Source organism: Rhinolophus ferrumequinum, chromosome 11 (assembly GCF_004115265.2).
Source record: "Rhinolophus ferrumequinum isolate MPI-CBG mRhiFer1 chromosome 11, mRhiFer1_v1.p, whole genome shotgun sequence".
NCBI lineage: Eukaryota > Metazoa > Chordata > Mammalia > Chiroptera > Rhinolophidae > Rhinolophus > Rhinolophus ferrumequinum.
In genome coordinates, this window is record NC_046294.1 from 29,947,399 (window position 1) to 29,967,349 (window position 19,951).

The 19,951-nt window shown below is 35.7% G+C and overlaps 1 protein-coding gene across 2 annotated transcripts in view; it reads right to left on the bottom strand.

Moving 5' to 3' along the window:
• ANO3 (anoctamin 3) overlaps nucleotides 1-17,988 on the bottom strand; it is a 344,736-nt gene extending 326,748 nt beyond the window's left edge. For both annotated transcript variants that reach the window (XM_033120578.1, XM_033120577.1), the window contains exon 1: nucleotides 17,524-17,988. In XM_033120578.1, coding sequence (XP_032976469.1) covers nucleotides 17,524-17,689 — 166 coding nt within the window. In that variant the 5' untranslated portion in view covers nucleotides 17,690-17,988. The remainder of the gene's footprint in view (nucleotides 1-17,523) is intronic.
• Between the last annotated feature and the right edge of the window lie 1,963 nt (nucleotides 17,989-19,951).

The window sequence follows — 19,951 nt, forward strand, 5'->3', positions numbered from 1 at the left end:
ATTATATGATCATATTAATAGATGCAGGAAAAGCATCTGAGAAGATACACATCTATTTATGATTAAAGCATTTAATAAAATGAGTATAGAAGGAAAGTACCTCAACACAATAAAATCCATATAAAACAAATCCTCAGCTAATATTATATTTAATGATGAAAAACTGAATGCTTTTTCTCTAAGATCAGGAACAAGACAGGGATGCCCCCTCTCACCACTGCTATTCAACTAGTATTGGAATTCCTAGCTATACCAATCAGGTAAGAAAAAAAAAAATGAAAGAATTCAAATTGGAAATGAAGAGGTCACACTGTCACTTTTTGCAGATGACATGATTCTTTTTATAGAAAACCCTAAAGACTCCACCAAAAACTATTAGAAACAATAAACAAATGCAGTAAAATTGCAGGATATAAAAAGCAATGTACAAAACTCCATTGTGTTCCTATATACTAACAATGAAATGTCAGAAAAAGAAATGAAAAAAAAACTTCCCTTTTGTTTAGAATTGTAACAAAAAGAATAAAATACCTATGAATAAAACCCGAAGGACCCATACACTTAAAACTATAAAACATTATTAAAAGAAATTGAAGAAGACACAAAGAAATGGAAAGATATTCCATGTTCATGGATTGGAAGTTCAACATAGTTAAAATGGCCATATTACCTAAAGCAATATACAGATTTAATGTAATCCCTATCAAAGTCCCATCATATTTTTTGAACAAATAGAACAAAAAAGTCATCAGATTTGTATGGAATCACAAAAGATCCCGAATAGCCAAAGCAATCCTAAAGAAAAAGAATAACGCTGGAGATATCACACTCCCTGATGTCAATTTATACCACAAAGCAACAATGAAAACACATTGCATTGGCAGAAAGAAAGACACACAAACCAATGGAACAGCATTGAGAACGTAGATATAAACACACACATATATGAGCAGATAATTTTCAACAAAGTAGCCAAAAACATACAGTGGGGGGAAAAAGTCTATTCAATAAATGGTGCTGGGAAATTGGAAAGCCATGTGCAATAGAATGAGGCTATCTGTCAGTATACACCAAAATTAACTCAAAATGGATCAAAAACCTAAACCTAAAACCTGTAACAATAAATTGCACAGGAGAAAGCAAAGTACTAAACTTATAGACCTTGGGTTCAGAGAGGATTTTTATGAATTTGATCTCAAAGGCAAGGGAAGTAAAAGCTAAATAAATGAATGTGACTATATCAAACTAAAAAGCTTCTGCACAGCAAAAGAAACCAACAAAACAAAGATGCAAACAACCGAATGGAAGTTATTTGCAAACAACACCTCCAATAAGGGGCCAATATCCAAAATATATAAAGAACTCATACAACTCAATAAGACAAAAAATCCATTTAAAAATAGGCAGTGGACATGAACAGACACTTCTCCCAAGAAGACATACAAATGGCCAACAGATGTGTGAAAAAATGTTCAACTTCACTAGCTACTAGAAAAATCAAATCCACAATGAGAAATCGCTTAACACCAATTAGATTAGTTATTATCAACAAGACAATAACAAGTGCTGGAGAGGTTGTGGAGAAAAAGGAACCCTCATTCACTGCTGATGGTAGTGTAAATTGGTATAGCCACTAGGAAAAACAGTATGACGGTTCCTCAAAAAATTAAGAATAAAATTACCTTATGACCCAGCAATCCCTTTTCTGGGTATTTACCTAACAACCTAAAAACATTATATGTAAATATATATGTACCCTATGTTCATTGTAGCATTATTCACGGTGGTCAAGACATGGAAACAACCAAAGTGTCCTTAGATAGGTGACTGGATAAAAAAGATGTGGTACATATAAGGTCAGACAATTAAGTTTGCGAGCTCATCCTAGAAAAAGTGCTACATACTTCATTGCTGAATATCGCTACGGTCACCTTCAAAGTACTTTCCTTGGGAAGCTATGAATCAACGCCAGTGCCTAGTCTACCCTTCAAAGCAATTTTGGAATGACCATCACAGCTGTCGCCCTATAACCCTTGATGTCCTGAATGTCATCAAAATGTCTTCCTTTCAATATTTCCTCTATCTTCAGGTAAAGAAAGAAGTTGTTGGGGGCCAGATCAGGTGAGTAGGGAGGGTGTTCCAATACAGTTATTTGTTTTCTGGCTAAAAACTCCCTCACCGACAGTGCCATGTGAGCTGGTACATTGTGTGATGTAAGAGCCATGAAATGTTGACGAAAAGTTCAGGTTGTCTAACTTTTTCACGCAGCCTTTTAAGCACTTCCAAATAGTAAACTTGGTTAAATGCTTGTCTAGTTGGTACAAATTTACAATGAATAATCCCTCTGATAGCAAAAAAGTTTAGCTATATTGTTGTAACAAGTTCACAAACTTAATTGTCACAGCTCATATATACAATGGGATATTATTTGGCCCCAAGAAAAGATGAAATAGTGCCATTTGCAACAACACAGATGGATCTTGAGTAGTGAAATAAGTCATACAGAAAAAGTCGAGAACCACATGACTTCACTCATATGTGGGATATAAAACTGAAAGCAACAAATGAATAAGAAAAACAAACACAAAAACTCATAGACACAGACAGTAATTTACAATATACAAATACAGAGAACTACACGTCATTGTGTTATATGATAAAGATTATGATATACTGACCAACTACCAAACTGTCTAAAAAAAAGCTTTGCAGAGGAAGTAATACTTGAGAAAAATTGTGGGGGGAAAAAAAAGGAGTTTTCCAAGGGAGGCAGCAGAGGGAGAACATATTCCCTAGTGTACCAAACTACGAATAGCTACATAAATCCTGATATGAACTGGTTTAAAGAAACATAATGGACTTAATTTAACTGAGCTCTGGGTTCAGTCTAACTTCAGTTAGAGCCTGATTTCTACTAATACGTTGCATTACTATCTATCTCTTGGCTCTGCTACCTCTGGGCTTTTTCCATCATTAAACTCTAAAATACTAGGCTTTGTCCTCATGATTGCTTCTCGTCTCCATTTCAGCCCCATAGCCTTTCCCCAAGCCCAGAAGGTAAGCCTAGCATTCCTAATTAAAGTCCTGAAGTCCACTGTGATCGGACAAGCTTAATCTTCCTTGTAAGTCAATAAGATACTCTATGGTCATAAATCAGTCAGACAAATTCACAGAGAATGTGGTTTTATCTACTAACACCATGATTAGAATGTGGCAAAGGAGGTTTCTTAAAAGAAACTTGACTAACAGCTGCATTTGCTATATACCACAATGGTCCAGATAGGTGTTAGATATTTAGTGCTAAAGCCATCTACTGAAATCAAATCAGTTTCCTCATATAAGGAAATTAAAATCCATTGACTTTGCCACCATGGTAATCTGAAAATATAGACACATAGGGAGTCATTAGTATAATATACTCTATGGCTGTAGCTTCCCAGAGTGTGGAAGAATCCTTGGCCCAATTCCTAACCAGATGGTTAAATATGACATTTCTTAGTAGCTATAAAAGTATAAATTTTTGCCTTGGTCCCATCCCTGCATGAAATAAGAAAAAACAGGAACGTGAAAGACCCTCACAGATTCCACCCTGAAATAGAACTGAATCAGACAAGTTAGGCCTCTAGAGGAGTTTTTCTGTAAACAGCCTAAGATTAGCCACTTCCTCTTCCTCCCACAAATTAAATAAAAATCTCTCTTTAGTGGGAGGAAGACAAAAATCTCAGTGCTGTCTTAGGGACATAAAACTTCTATATGAGGCTTAGTTTTCATCTATTTTAGCTGCAAAAGAATATAGTCAGGAATTTTGAGAGCAGAGGTTAAGGCCAGAGTTTGTTAGACTTCCATGAGTTAAGAATGATTGTTTGGCTGTGGGCCCAGTCTGATGTTTCCAGGCCTTGACCAGAAAAAAAAAGAGGAAAGCTAAAATGTGTCTCCAACAAATAGCAAGGTGCTTATCAACTATACTTGCTAATGCTATTAATTTAGCATAATGCTATTAGCATTTGAGGCTTACTTTTCTATCCATACTTAACTTTTACTAACCCACAGCATGGATAGTCCACTCTGTTCAAGCAAGTCTTTTCTTGTCACTATTCTATAAAACCTGGAAATTTATCACCACAACTACCATTGAGAACTTTTCCTGTTGCAAGTGACAGAAAAATCAAATCAAATGAGCAATAACTAATACAGAATCTATTGGCCCAATAATTAAAATACTTGGAAGGAAGGCTGACTTCAGCCACAGCTTAAATTAGGGGTACAAACTATATCATTTTTAAAAGATTTTTATTAAAATATAGTTAACATATAATATTAGTTTCAGGTATACATCATAGTTATTCAAATTTATATACCTAAAGAAGTGATCACCATGGTAAATCCAACAACCATCTGACACTGTACCAGGCTATCACAATAGTATTGACTATATTCCCTATTCTGTACATTACATCCTCATGATTTATTTGTTTTATACCTGGAAATTTGAACCTCTTATTTCCCTTTGCTTTTTCCCCTCCTTTTTAATTTTTCAATTGCAGTTGACATTCAATATTATTTTATATTAATTTCAGGTGTACAACATAGTGGTTAGACATCTATACAATCTAAGTGATCCCCTTCACTAGTCTAGTACTCACCTGGCACTATTTATAGTTATTACCATATTATTGACTATATTTCCTATGCTTTACATCCTCATAACTATTTTGTAACCACCAGTTTGTACTTCTTAATCCTTTCAACTTTTTCACTGACCGTCACAACCTCCTCTCATCTGGCAACCATCAAAATGTTCTCTGTATCTGTGAGTTTGTTTCTCTTTTGTTTATTTTGTTCTTTAGTTTCCATATATAAGCAATTCAGCTACCCTAAGTGTTTCGATTTAAGCCATTTACATTTAAAGTGATTATTGATAGATCCATAGTTATTGCCATTTTATTATTCATTTTTATGTTCTGTTTTCCCCCCTTTTTCTTCTTAAAAAAGCCCCATTACAACATTTTTTGTAATATGGGTTTGGTGGTGATCAACCACTTTAGGTTTTTCTTGTCTGGGAAGCTCTTTATCTCTCCTTCGATTTTAAATGATAGCCTTACTGAGTAGAATGGTTATGGGTCTCCATTTTCATCACTTGGAATATTACATGCCAAGCCCCTCTTCCCTACAAAGTTTCTGTTGAGAAATCAGCTTACAAATCTTATGGGAGTTCCCTTGTATGTAACTAGTTGCCTTTCTCTTGCTGCTTTTTGGATTCTTTCTTTGTCTTTAATCTTTGACATTTTAATTATAATGTGTCTTGGTTTAGGCCTGTTGGGTTCATCTTGTTTGCAACTCTGCATTTCCTGGGCTTATATGTGTATTTCCTTCACCAGTTTAGGAAAGCTTTCAGTCATTATTTCTTTAAATGTGTTCTCAATCCCTTGCTTTCTCTCTTCTCCTTCTGCTACCCCCATTATGAAAATGTTGTTACACTTGATGTTATCCCAGAGCTCTCTTAAATTATTCTCATTTTTTTTAAATTATTTTTTCTTTTTCCTGTTCTGATTGGGTGTTTTCTACTACTTTGTCTTGTAAATCACTAATTTGATTATCTGCTTCATCTAGTTTGCTGGTGATTCCTTCCAGTGCATTCTACATTTCAGTTATTGTATTCTTCACTTCTGACTCGTTCTTTTTTATGGTTTCTATGTACTTTTTATGCTTGCTATCTTTTTGTTGAAGTTTTCATTAAGTTCCTTGAGCATCCTTATAATGACTATTTTGAACTCTCTGATAGGCTGCTCGCATCCATTTTGTTTAGTTCTTTTCCTGGAATTTTCTCTTGTTCTTTCATTTGGGACACATTTCTTTGTTTCCTCATTTTGGCTGCCTCTCTGTTTTTGTTTGTATTAGGTGGATCTGCTACTTCACCCAGTCTTGGCTGGGTGGTCTTATGTAATTGGTGCCCTGTGGGAAACAGTGACACAGTTTCCCTTGTCACTTGAGCCGGGTGCTGAAGGAGTGTCCCTTGTGTAGGCTGTGTGTGCTCTCCTGTTATATTTGAGCCTCGATTATGGTTGGCACTTCAGTGGGTGGGATTGACCCTCAGGCTGACTGGTTGTGGGGTTTGGCCACAGCCACAGCTTATGGGCTGCTGTAAAATATATATATATATATATACATATATGTATACATATGTATATATGTATATATATATATTTCACTACTCCATGGAGTAGGATTTGCCCCAGTGGGCTCTGGTGTCTATTGAGACTGCCCTTTGTGTGTGCAGCTTGTTGGGTGGTCTTCTGCTGTGGGACTAATTGAGTGGTCTTCTGCTGTGATCTGAAGCTGACTTCCAGGTATGTTGGTTCTGGGGCTTCTTGGGAGGGGCTCCAGTGCAGGCCAGGTCAACATTGGCTGTGACCAGCTGGGGATTATGGTAGGAGTTACGAATTAATTCATGGTTGATGGTTGCCTATGCTGGATTTGGAGGCACATGTAAGTGGTCACACTGAAAACTGAGGATGGCTGCAACTAGTACCGGGCCTGGGACAGCTCCACAAAAAGCTCAAAACACCCCAGGGCCTGCTGCTTCCTTACAGCTCCCATAAGACTCAATCCCTGACAGAGCCTCCTGTGCTACTCGAGTTGGTTGAGGCAGGGCCTCAGGGAGTTACCAGTATGGGACAAGTGTTCCACAGGTTAATGTGTATTCTGGTTTGATGCCAGTGCTGAGCCTGAGCCTGGAGCTACTCAGCAAAAGTCTCAGAGTACACCGAGTACACTGTCCACCTGAGGCCCATAGACCCCAGGAGTTGTTCAAGAAAGAGTGCAATGTGTGTGGGCCTGACTACTTACTGAGAAAGTGCCTTAGATATTAAGCAGGTTGTGTGGGGTGAGGTCCCTGGGAGTCACCAGGGTGGAGCAAGTTGGTAGAGTGACTGTAGTTTACCAAGTCAATGCAGATTCAGTTTGGACTGTGTGTGTGTGTGTTGGGAAAGGAACAACATGAGAAAGATGGCATCTGTCTAATGGCTGCACAGGAAGAAAGTTCTACACAGGGAAATGGTGACTGTCTCTTCAGTCCTTGCCTGAAGCCACAGAACTCAGTCTCTCCTCGTATGTCTCTGATGCCTCCTGAATCACTGTCCTTCTGCCAGAGCCCAGAGTGAGTGCCTGGGAGCAAGTCTGTGCATGGGTCCCTCAAGAGGACATCTGGGCCCCCTGCAGTCTTCCTCCCTGGTGTGGCAGTCAGAAACTATACTGTTTTTCACAGCCAGATGTTGTGGAGGTGCCTGTTCCTGGTATTGGTACTCGGGCGGGGCTGGGGAATCCCAGGTGGGGCTAAAGTCCCTTGCTCCTCCAGGGGGCCCTCCACAGCCGGCCAAGATATCCCTCCCAATGCTCAACCATGACACACAAGTGTAGGACCCCCCGTTCTGCATCTCCACCCCCCAACCAGTCGCAATGTGACTTTTTGTTTATATCCTTAGTTATAAAACTTCTGTTCAGCTAGACTTCAAGTGGTTTCCAGGTTGATCTATAATTTAGTTGTACTTTTATAACCACAAACTATATCTTCTACCATATTTCCCTGAAAATAAGACCGGGTCTTATACTAATTTTTGCTCCAAAAGACACATTAGGGCTTATGTTCAGGGGATGTCATCCTGAAAAATCATGCTAGGGCTTACTTTCCTGTTAGGTCTTATTTTTGGGGAAACACGGTAGAAGTAGAAAAGAGATTAATTCCCAAGGAGAAATACAGAGTATTCATACTGGAAGCAAGAGGTATGCATTCAGGGGTAGAAAAAAATAAACTAGCAAACAAATGCATACGTAGGCACACAAATAGATACTTTATGATTCCGTATTCCGTACTCAATCTACATCACTCCATTCCCCAGTAATGACCTTCTCCTTTCCATTAAAAAGTCTGCCCCTCTTTAAAATGCCTTTCCTTTTGAATTCTCTTTGGGACATATTGATTAGTCTTCTGAAAGTCCAGCACACGTATTCTTTATCATTGATTTTGCCTTTGGTATACCTATAATGGATGGTCACCTCATATTTTCCCTTGAGTGATCAGTCCCAACTTATAAACAGCTGTGTATATTGTCAGAGTTAAATTCTGAAGTCCACTGTACGGATGATAGAAAACCCTTCCCCTAAGAAACAATATAATACAGACTATTAGTTTTCCAGGATAGCTTGGAAAAGTTTAATTAATTCATCATGTGACTAAGATATAATATTAAAATTCTAATTTGAATTTCCAGAACCATTCTAAATCCCTTGCCATTCTCTAACCTTTGCAACTTACATTAGGAGAGAGAAGAACACTGCTTTCACCTCTTGCCTCACTGGATCCGGGAAGTGCAAAGAGGTGTTCATTCTGAATCATTTGCGATGGCTCCTGTATTCTGACGAGGGTTTTCAGCAATGCAGAGGCTGGAGTTGTGCAGGAAGCACAGATGATCCAACAGGTAGGTTTGAGTGAGATAACATGGGAGCAGTGGATACAAAACAGAATGTGATATTTGTGGGGGATCAGGTATCTAGTGTGGATGAGGATTAAAATGGTGGCCAAGTCATGACTTGGAAGGGCGTACGTTAGAAAGAAATAATAGGGAGGGACTATCGCAAAGAGATGTTATGACACAGAAACACAGAATGTGAGCCCTAGAAGAGACTCATCTCTACCTCAACTTTTCAGGAAATCTAATGACTAACATTAAACTGACATGGACACATTAACAGTCACAATATTGCAAACTCCTCCACGCAGGCTCTCCTTTTGTTTTTATTTGTTTTCTTCTTAACCATCGACTACTGAAGATCCTAATACTGAACAAGTTCAGGGTAAGATGAGAGCACAGGTCTAAGACTGAAAGGATGACCCTAACAACTGCTGGACACTTAAGAATGAGAATGAGGCAAGGGATGCCTGTGATGTCTGGGAGATGTCAGGGAGAATAGGCTGTTACCATCCCAGGCAACACACACACACACACAAACATACACACACATTAATATAGTATATCAAAGTACATTGTATACTTAGCAAGTGTTGAGGTAATGAATCTCTTTTATAATACTAAGAGCAGACACCATGTTTTAGTCTCCTTTTAATTAATTTGTATCCTTCTACGGTGGCTTACATTTTAGTAGGTTTCACATTATATATGTGTGTACATATATATATGTGTGTGTATGTGTGTATATATATATATATATATATATATATTTCACTATATATATACATATATGATGTGAAACCTACATATATATATATATATATATATATATATATATATATATATCTGACCTATAAATAATAAACAATTTATACACTGGAATTTCTACTAATTCTCCTCATTATTTTTTCTGTGATAAATGGTCACTCTCAATTCAAATTAAAAGTGTCTGTATATGTGTTTTATGGAGCTAATAAAACTCTACTTTTTAAAATTTCATTTTTTAAAGAGTCCATATAATGAGGACGTGAGGTAAACTTAAGAAAATTTTGCTTGACTTTCAAGACAAAACAAAATTAAAAAAATGACCAAGCTCTCTGTGGTTATTTGTGTGTTCATCAGAAATTACAAAATGTGTAGCATTTGTATGTAGAAGTCAAAAGATTTCTGAAGCCCACTTTCTTGGCTCTGCTACAGAATCAACCACTTCTTTAAATACTGTTGCTTTGAGACTTGTCTCCACTGTGGCTTTGGAAAGGGAGCTTGAATTCTGAAATTTGACTGACTGGGAACAAATGTTCAGTGAAAAGGAAGAACTATGAAACACTGAATTGTGCTTATCTACTGTGGGATCAGATAAGAATTCTGAAGTAATTTATCTGCAGGGCAGATAAAGAAGAAAGATAGTTTTTTCAATGTTAATGGAAAATAAATCAACAAATGATGAGAAAAGGATTCTTATATTACCAAAGATGTTTAGACCAATACTCCCAGATCTTTGTCTTTTTGGAATTAATCATAAATCACTTTGAAGCGAGTTTGACCTAAAATTCACATGGTTTCAAGAATTAATTGAGGAAACTCACAGTGATACGTGTATTTGTAGAACACTTTTTGGTTTTCAGATTCATTATCTGCTGTCTTTACAGCAACTAATATGAATGGCCTTCCAATATTTGAGTTGAGAAGCCAAAGGGAGTAATGTAAGTAGGCAGAACACTGGAAATGGAAAATGGGGAGATATATCGATCAAATATCTAAGTCTCTTTTTCAGCCTACTCATTGAATTCTATCCTCCTGCTCATATAACTAAAATACTGCTTTTCAATTTTGTTTCTATTTTTACACATGGACATACTTCATATATTCTTGGTTTGACTAATTTCATAGTGTGTACCTGTGCCCCATTACTTTCTAGCCCATTAAAAAAAAATAGAATTAAAGTGAAATTGATTAATTACAAAAGAATCTTGAATCTATTATACTTTAAAATAATAATACTTATAGTACATTTTCCATAATTGGCTATACATTACCAGAGGCATAAATTATTCCATACTTTAGATGAGAACCTATCCACTACTTTAGAGAGAGCTCTCTGTCAATTGCTTCCCAAAAGAGCTTTATGAACAAAGACAGTGGCTGTATTTCATCATGCCAACCTAAGAATCTCATTATAAACATTCACCACAAGCCTAGATCTTTTGTATAAAGTGTTGGGTAAGCCAATTTACCAAGGCCTATTGCAAAAATCACAGTAAACATTTTTTCATCTGGTATCAGGAAGGAAGACATGGTACCAGCAAACCTTTGAGAAGAGATATCTATATATCTGTATCTGTCTCTATTTCTATACAATTTAGTGAACTCCACCAGGTATTATACAGTAATGCAATGGCCACTTATCAATACTTCCATTAGCACTCCCTGGATGTTTCAGAAAGGCCACTTTTTAATTCATGATTTTGAATTACAATCTATGTACTCAATTTCTAGTAGAATACTTTCAGCAGGCATTTAACAATTGTTGGGGTTATTTCATTTTACATTAGCATTAACTTTTAATTTTATCAAGGCAGCCAACATATGCATATTATATGAAGCTAGATTGCTCTTCTTGAGACAGAATGAGTTGAAGGCCCCTAGGCAGAGTCATTAAGAGATGAGAGTTATACTAAAAAATTTCCACCAAGGAAGTAAAGGTTTCTATCACTCATTCCATCTTGTAAAGTCATATTAGGAAAAAGCAATTCAGTTCCTTCTGTTCATAGAGCTCTCTACTGATCCCTCTTTAGGGAACAGAAGTACAGCATATCTCTTGTACTATGGGAATTTATTTCCTATTTGATAAAATTAAATTGAAAGTTACACCAAATATCTAACAGCTAAAACACTTATATGCATGATTAAATGCAGAAAATAAACATTTTACATTGATATCAATCCATAGCAATGGAACTCTGGGCTTGCAATACAGAAAAAAAAAGAGAGATTTTATATTTAAAAAAAAAAGAGAAGGAGGATTTTTTAGAAGGGTTTGAAGTCATCTGCGGTAATATGCAGATATAAGAAAAACAGGAAAACACTGTGTCATGTAGATAAATGGATTAATAACCACTATACAAAAAGACTGCTGACAAAGGGCTATCATTGATCGTAGATTACTATGATCAGAAGTTATTTGGAAAAATGTCATAATGTAATGATCACGGCAGGGAGCCTATCATGCATGACTAATGACAGAAAATACCAGTTTGCAAACTTTAGTACATTTGGAAATAACATGAAGAACTCCTGAAATCTGGATTTCTGGATTATATCCACAGCATTTACATATAAAGGGGCTGGGATGAGATCCTAGAATCTTCATTAATTGCAAGTATTCTGATGATAGTAATGAAAATGCTTCATGGACTATACTTTGGTTTGGGGAACTACCTTGCTAAAGCACTATTCTCCCAGCTGATATGTTCCTGCCCTGAAAGAGACAGGCAAGATGAGACAGTGACTTTTTTCAATTACTTTTATGGATTTTTTTTTCATAACTAGATTTAGAGAGTACATTTGGAGCAAGCATTGGACCTTCCAAACACTTCAAATTTCTCACAGAGGCTGGCAGGGAGATGGGCATAGAGTAGACACCTAATAAATGCAAATAGTTCATGATGGTAGCATCATAACTTATCATCAGTCATGTGACAACGGGTCATAGTTCTCAGCATTTTAAGAAGTTAAGACCTCAAACTCCTTCTAACTGAACCAAAATCATTTTGCACAGTGGCCTTTCTTTTACTTTTGATCAGAGATGGTCTTCTGGGCTGCAATTAGCTAGATGTTCACCCTCTATCCCAACGTCAGAGGACACAGAATCTATTCTTTGGATTTCCTTGCATAATCTTAGAAATAATGCTCTTCATTTTCCTGAGACAAAGAGATAATCATTATAAAGCCCACCTCATAAATCCCCAAAACACCCCTGATGAGATAAAGATTGTTTTTTTAGACTGACCTTTGCACAACTATAATTTTGTCAGAGTGGTCCATCAGTTCTTGGGTTATAGGACATATCCAGAAAGATAAATATCGTCAAATTCTCTTAAAAATGCAATGACTGGTGTGTGAGTGTGTGAGTGTGTGTGTGTGTGTGTGTGTGTGTGTGTATGTGTGTGTGTGTGAGAGAGAGAGAGAGAGAGAGAGAGAGAGAGAGAGAGATCATGTGGTTTAATGGGGATTTATAATATTTTCATAAAGTGTTTATGTTTACTCCCTGGGCTACTATTGGATAGTGTAACACTTTTTTTTTTTTTTTTTTGAAAATTTGGCATTTGTTTGGGGCCATATGAGACAATGAAATCTGTTATTCTTAGAAAATTACAACAGTCAATTGTCTTATGAATCAGTTGTACTTCAGAAGAATAGATATATTTTCATCTGGTATCATTTATTTTCAGTTGAAGTATAATCAGTTCTACTTCAGAAGAACAGATTTATTTTCATCTGACATGACACTAAGAAATCTTTGAGGGAAGATATTTATTTTAGTGTGAAATGCGATGAATAAGGAATTATGAGACGCAGCTTCCTATCTTCGTTTATGGTATTATAACTTGAAGTTATATGATTACCAGTGGGACATACCTGCTTTAGAAGGAAAAATAGATGAACGACCAAATGATTTGAATTTTTTGGAATTAGCACTGTATATTTACCACCACTGTGAAGTACTTATGTGACTTATATCAATATTGTTTAAATATGTAGTCCAATGGCCTAATTTGATGTTTATTGGTACTGGCTTGGTTTCGTATAATTGGGATAACTGACAAAACAATTTTTTAAAAAATAAATAAGACTTTTTGTAAAGAGGCTACTATCTAATTGTATTGAGGTATTTAAATTGTAAAGAAATGTCATGCTATATCATGCAGCAATGGGTTAATTTAGGACTAGAAAAACAATGAAAGATAAAAATGATAGGTAGGAGTCTCTAAGGAGCTGGCAAGAAGTGTCAGAAGCATTAAGTATACAAAAGACAGATGTAGAGGCACAGCAGTAAATCATTCTAACTAAAAATTTGACATCCATAGAGGTAAACACGGCAGACAAGGGGACAGGACATCTTTTAAAATTGCACCCAGGACAACTCCAGACAGACTAGTCCTATCTTCTTTCTGCTGTATTATGTTAACTTAACACACACAAATGATGAGCTTTCTAATTCGTGGGCCTCTACGCTTCAACTAGAGCCAATCACCAAAAAATTATGAAAATGAAAGACATAATTAGACACAAAGAAGTTTTCATGAATGATGGATGCATAATGGATTTTTATAGGAAACTGAAGATGTGTAGTTTATAAATGTGTATGAATCAGTGGTAACAACTCTTTATATTTATGTGCAAATGATTTGCTTGTTATTGTTCATTTGGCCATAAGACACTGTGTTACACATGTGTCAAACATGTGCACTACTGATCTCACAGTGGGGAAGGACCTACTGTTCCACTTCAAACTTCTGAATGACTAGGAAATAATAGTTGACTAGCTTGTACTTTGATATGGAAATATGTTCACTAACTCTTCATAGGACTGAATGTGGGGGATTGAAATATATATATATATATATTTGAAATATTTGAATATATGAAATATTTATATTTATATATTTCAATCCCCCACACATTTTATATATATACATACATTTAGAATACTGCCTGATACATACGCAAATGATATATATGTGCTTATAATTAATATCAGAATGGTAATGATGATGACCATGACGATCATGATGATGGAATATTCATATCCTTCAAAGACATTTAAAGCATATCCCAGAATCCAGACAGGATATTCATAGATTCATTATCGATTATTGATAACATCCATTTTTGGAAGACAAAGAAGCATTTTTCCCCACATGACTTTTAAAAATTAATTTCCAAGTAGTGTTGAGGAGAAAAACAGAACACTAAATTTAGAGACAAAATATAGGTTAAGAGCTCCTTTACTTCTCCCATCTCTGCCACTACCTTCCTCACAGACACACACACACACACACACACACACACACATACTTACTATATGAGTGTGACTTTGGTGTGATTACATTAGTTCTCTGGTCTTTTGATTCTCCTTCTACTGAATAAAATTTAAGATAAATGAACTCTACCTCACAGACATCTTACAAGAACTATTGAGATTCTGTAGGTATGAGTTATCTTCAGGATATTATACAAATGAAAGGTGTAAATTCTGTTTTTGCTAACAATGAACATATTTCTTCCTAGACAGACCTGCTAAACTTTCTGTGGACTAATATTCATGTGTCCTGTATTATTTTCCTAAGCTGGGAATATGTGCACAAGCATGTTAAAAACATACTGCCATACTACTGAGACAGAAAGGACAGACCTCTTTCCCTACTTCTACTATCAACTTTTTTCATTTTCATACATAACCCAGGCTTTTCAATTATAAACCAAGTTTCAATCAAATATATTCAATTAATGCATTCTAAATGAATTAATACAACTTGACTCTATCGAAAATGGGGCAAAAAAGATCTCTCATACAAAACTGATCTTAAAATGCTTAATCCTCCACAAAAGTTTCAAATCAAAGACAAATTCCATAATGATACTCTCCTGTACAGTGGTACCATCAAGTAATAAATTATGTACTAATTCCAACATAATATTTTGGCAGATAAAATACATGTGTAACTTGATTTAAAGAAATACCCCTATAACAAAATATTCATTAAAATATCAACTACATGGTATTATTTGGTCATTTATTAAACCATATTTATTGCATGTGTATTATGCACAGACACAAACAATTGTAAAGTGGCAACTGTTCAAGAAATATAACTTAATAGAAGAGGAGCCATGGACATATGTATTTACAACAAAAATTAGAATGCAAAGATTTTAATATATAGGACAAACATTTTGTGGAAGTTAGAAAGTTAACCATATGCATTTGGGAATAAGACAATATTTTATCTCAGTAAGATTTTAATAAATAGAGGCAGGGGAACATAATGAAAATTATTTTGAAGTAATATGAACTGTGATTGGGGATATCAATCATTCTTGTAGGATATGTGTAGGTTACATGAGGTTGGTAAAGTTTTTGAAAAACCAGATTTTGATCAGAGCATCAGGCTTATAACCCAGGTCACACACAGTTACAGAAATTGCAAACAAAGGCGGGGTGGGTCAGATTTGTGCTTACTAAGGACTCTGTGGCTGTCTACAGACAAGAGGCTTGTTATGGAAAACCTGGAGGTAAGAACAGTTTGAGGTCCACACAGGTGCATGCACGGGGGGATACAAAGAGGGCTGATCTTTCAGTCCCTCAGCCAGGCCATCCGTGAGTCAAGACATACAGACCTTTTATTTCCATGCACTCTGTTGAGTACTGGTGCTCGAGTGGTGAACAAAGAGGTAGGGAAGAAATATTAAACTAATGTGCATACAAATAAAAACAAACGTTATACTGCAATAAATGCTAAAGAATGTTAGAGATGACTTAGGGGTTCTTGACAAAAATAAGAATGTAAGAAGCAGGAGGCAGTTATATGGAGTTAGCTTATTTGTGTTGAATTGGAAGCACTGCCAGGATATTGAGGGGGAAGTGTCTTCCAGGCTCTGAGGAAGAGTTTCTACCTGAGCTATAGATGTCAATTGCATAGACAGCAGTTGAATCTACTGAAATAGATGGGCTGAAACAGCGATGACGAGAAGGCAAAAAGTGGTGAAAGGAACATGGGTATTTAAATCATGATTAAGCTGGCAAAGACTTCATTTTTAAACCTTGTTTTCCTGTCCACACCTACTGTAGCAACCTATGTTCATTTGTAAAGAACTGATTTGTTTCCACTTTATGAACTCGTAGGTTCAAAAAATAGTAATAATAGCATGGAGATCTCTTTTCTTACAGTTGAATGAAAATTTACAAAAGGATGTGGTATCTCCTGATTATAGAACTGACTATACTGTTAAAAAAAAAAAAAAGTCATATAACACAAAAGAATCCAGTCAGTAACTGGATGGGAGTCACATGAAACTTACTTTCAAACATCTACAAATAAACGTGACAAATTCTCTCAGAAAAATTCTCTGGTTGCTAAATATAATTCATTTTTTCTAGAAGTACTTTCTATTGGACAAAGATTAATGCCCAGTAACACCTAGAGCTCTAAAGCTTTGCTTAACTTTCACATTCACATTATGCTGCCGTTTTTTTTTTGAGGAAAGGTAAACAACTAAATCATAACAGAATTTTCCTTTAGAACAACATTTAACATACTATTGATTACACAAAGTTCTTCTACAAAGCCCAGTTAATTGGTTTTTGACATCTTATAGCTATTCATTATAAACAAAACCTTCAGAATTATTTTATTACTGCACACTGTTAGTGCATACCATTATTTACTCAAAACTGCAGAGCAATTGTGGAATGAAAACTGCAATTCTGGATTAGTAACACTCATAGGTATCAAAATAGAAATTCTTCCCATTGAAATCTCTCATGACTGTCAACTCATATAGAATCGAAGTCAGGTCATAAAATAACATAAACAAAATGAATATTCTCTTGTTCTTAGTGAGAAGGTAAAGCATATATTATCTTTCATATGATTATGTTAAATGAAACATAAGTAAAGGAGATAAGTGAAAGATGGCAGGACATTTTTTCCTGCAGTTTATGGATAAAACTCCCTGATTTCACCAGTTATCCCAAACAAAACTAAGCCTTGATAGGCTTGAGCATCCAGAAAAACAAAATCAACTTCACTATTAACATTCTTTTGAGTTTTCTGAGTTTGTTTTCTGACGTTTCACTCTACTGGCAATATCCTGTTCTTTTTGTAAAAATCTATTTACATGTTTTGGGAAAAAATAACTCAAGAAATCAAAATTGGCAGCAGCTATACCACCACAAAGTAAGTGACATCGAGATTTACTTTTTCCATATCTGACATTAAAGAAGTACAGATATAAGTTAAGATATTAAAAAATATCAATGTAAAGTTTGGCTTACCATCAGGAAAAGAACGGGAGTGTGGAAGTTCCAACTGGCTAGAATCACCAGAGAGCTCGGTCAAAGAGGTTAAAGTAAAATCTGAGTTGGAAGCTTGCTCATATCTGAAGCCTTCAGGAGAAAGATATTCCAGTTCAACCTTCACAGTTGACATTGCAAAATTCATTTAGAGCTATGGAAATCAAAGTTCATACAACTGAAGTTTTAAAAATGACAGGAGGGAGAAAAATCACTATATTAGCATCGGTAATAATCTCAGGCTTTCCAGTAATTATTTTCACTTGGAAATCCAAAACAGATAACACATGCAGAGCTGATTCTCTAAGTTTTCTGCATTCACGTCTTTCCTAGGCAATTGACTTCAGGAAGATGGATAAATTTTAGAGTTGTTTTTCTTGATGATATCTTGCTGCCTTTAAATGATAGCAGCACTAACTCCATCTGAGACAGGCTGCAGTGAAAAGTAAAACGGGCTAAGTGAAGACATAGGCAAGGCTGCAGGGAGATGCTTTTAGTGACTTGGTATTGGAAGTTCACATTCACATTTCTGTATACAAAAGATCAGCTGGGTGGGGCTACGGACTGTCAGAGAATGCAACTTTATTCCACTGGGCAGCTCTTCAGAGGAATATTTTAATTTGGAAGGAAATTACTCCTTAATGATATTTCCTGGGTCAGGATTGTGAGACTGTAGTCCTGCTGCTTATTGAAAGATGACTATGATTATGGAGATTAAAAGGTGGATTAAACTAAAAAGCTTCTATACAGCAAAAGAAACAACGAACAAAATTAAAAGGCAACCTACAGAATGGGAAATAATATCTGCAAATCATATAACTGATAAAGAGTTAAGATCCAAAATACATAAGGGACTCATATAACTCAATAACAAACAAACAAACAAACAAATAAATAATCTGATGTTTTAAATGGGCAAACAACCTTCCAAAGATGACATACAAATGGCCAACAGGTACATGAAAAGCTAAACATCATTAATAATCAGTGAAATGCAAATCATAACCACAGTGAGATATCACCTCACATCAGTTAGAACGGCTATCATAAAAAAATATCAACAAATACCAAGTGTTGGTGAAGATGTGGAGAAAAGAGAAAGCTTGTGCACTGTTGGTGGAAATGTACATTGGTGCAGCCACTATGGAAAACAGTATGGAGATGCCTCAAAGAATGAAAAATAGAGTTGTCACATGACCCTGCCATTCCACTTCTGAATATTTATCCAAAGAAAACACAACACTAATTCCAAAAGGTATATGTACCTTTACGTTCATTGCAGCATTACTTACAATTGCCAAGGTATGAAAGCAACCCAGATATCCATCAATAGATGAAAAGATAAAGAAGACATGACATACATTGATATCTATATTTATATCTATATCTATCTAGATCTATACCTAGATAGATATACATACATACCCAATGGAATGTTATTCAGCAACACAAAAGAATGAAATCTTGCCATTTGCAATGACACGGATGAACCCAGAGGGTATTATGCTAAGTGAAACAAGTCAGACAGAGAAATGCAAATACTATGTAATTTCACTTATATGTGGAATCTAATAAAAGCAAAAAAAAATGAATAAACAAAAGAAAACAGAAAGAGACCCTTAGATTTCACTGGGTGGGTTGAGGTAGGAGGATGGGTGGGGAAAAAAGAAAAAAAAAAACACAAGTGTTGGCAAGGATTGGAGAAAAGATGACCCTTGTGCATTGTTCGTGGAAATGTAAATTAGTACAGCCACTATGGAAAACAGTGTGGAGATTCCTCAAAGAACTACCATAAGATTCAGGAATCCCACTTCTGGGTATATATCCAAATGAAATGAAATCACTATCTTGAAGAGCTCGCTTCACCCCCATGTTCATTGCAGTATTACTCACAATAGCCAAGACATGGAAGCTACCTAAATGTGTGTTGATGGATGAATGATAAAAAAAATGTGAAAAGGTATGGCATTTTCTTCAGATAAAAAAGAAGGTACATACCTTGACTCCAAACGTATCTTGATATAATGTGAATTCCATGGTTAAAAACAATACCTAACAAATTTCAAAGTGAAGCTAGCAGTGATAGAAAGTATGTCGTGCAAATTTGACAGAGTGGAGAACCTCTTAGCTTCAACATCAAACGATAGAAGAATATAAAGCAAAGTTTACAGGTATCTGATTAAAAGAGATCATATCTCATAATTCAAAAACACAGCAATAAGAAAACATAAAACAAGCGAAACTCAAAATTATGTAACTCAAGTGTTATTTCTGAAAACATTATTTGGGGGAAACACTTCAACAAAAGGGGAGGGGGAGAGGAAAAAACAAAAGATTCAGAATAAGGGATTTAAGAGAGAAAGAGAACTGTAGCAAATGGTGAGCAAAAATCATCTTTCAAGACATGTAT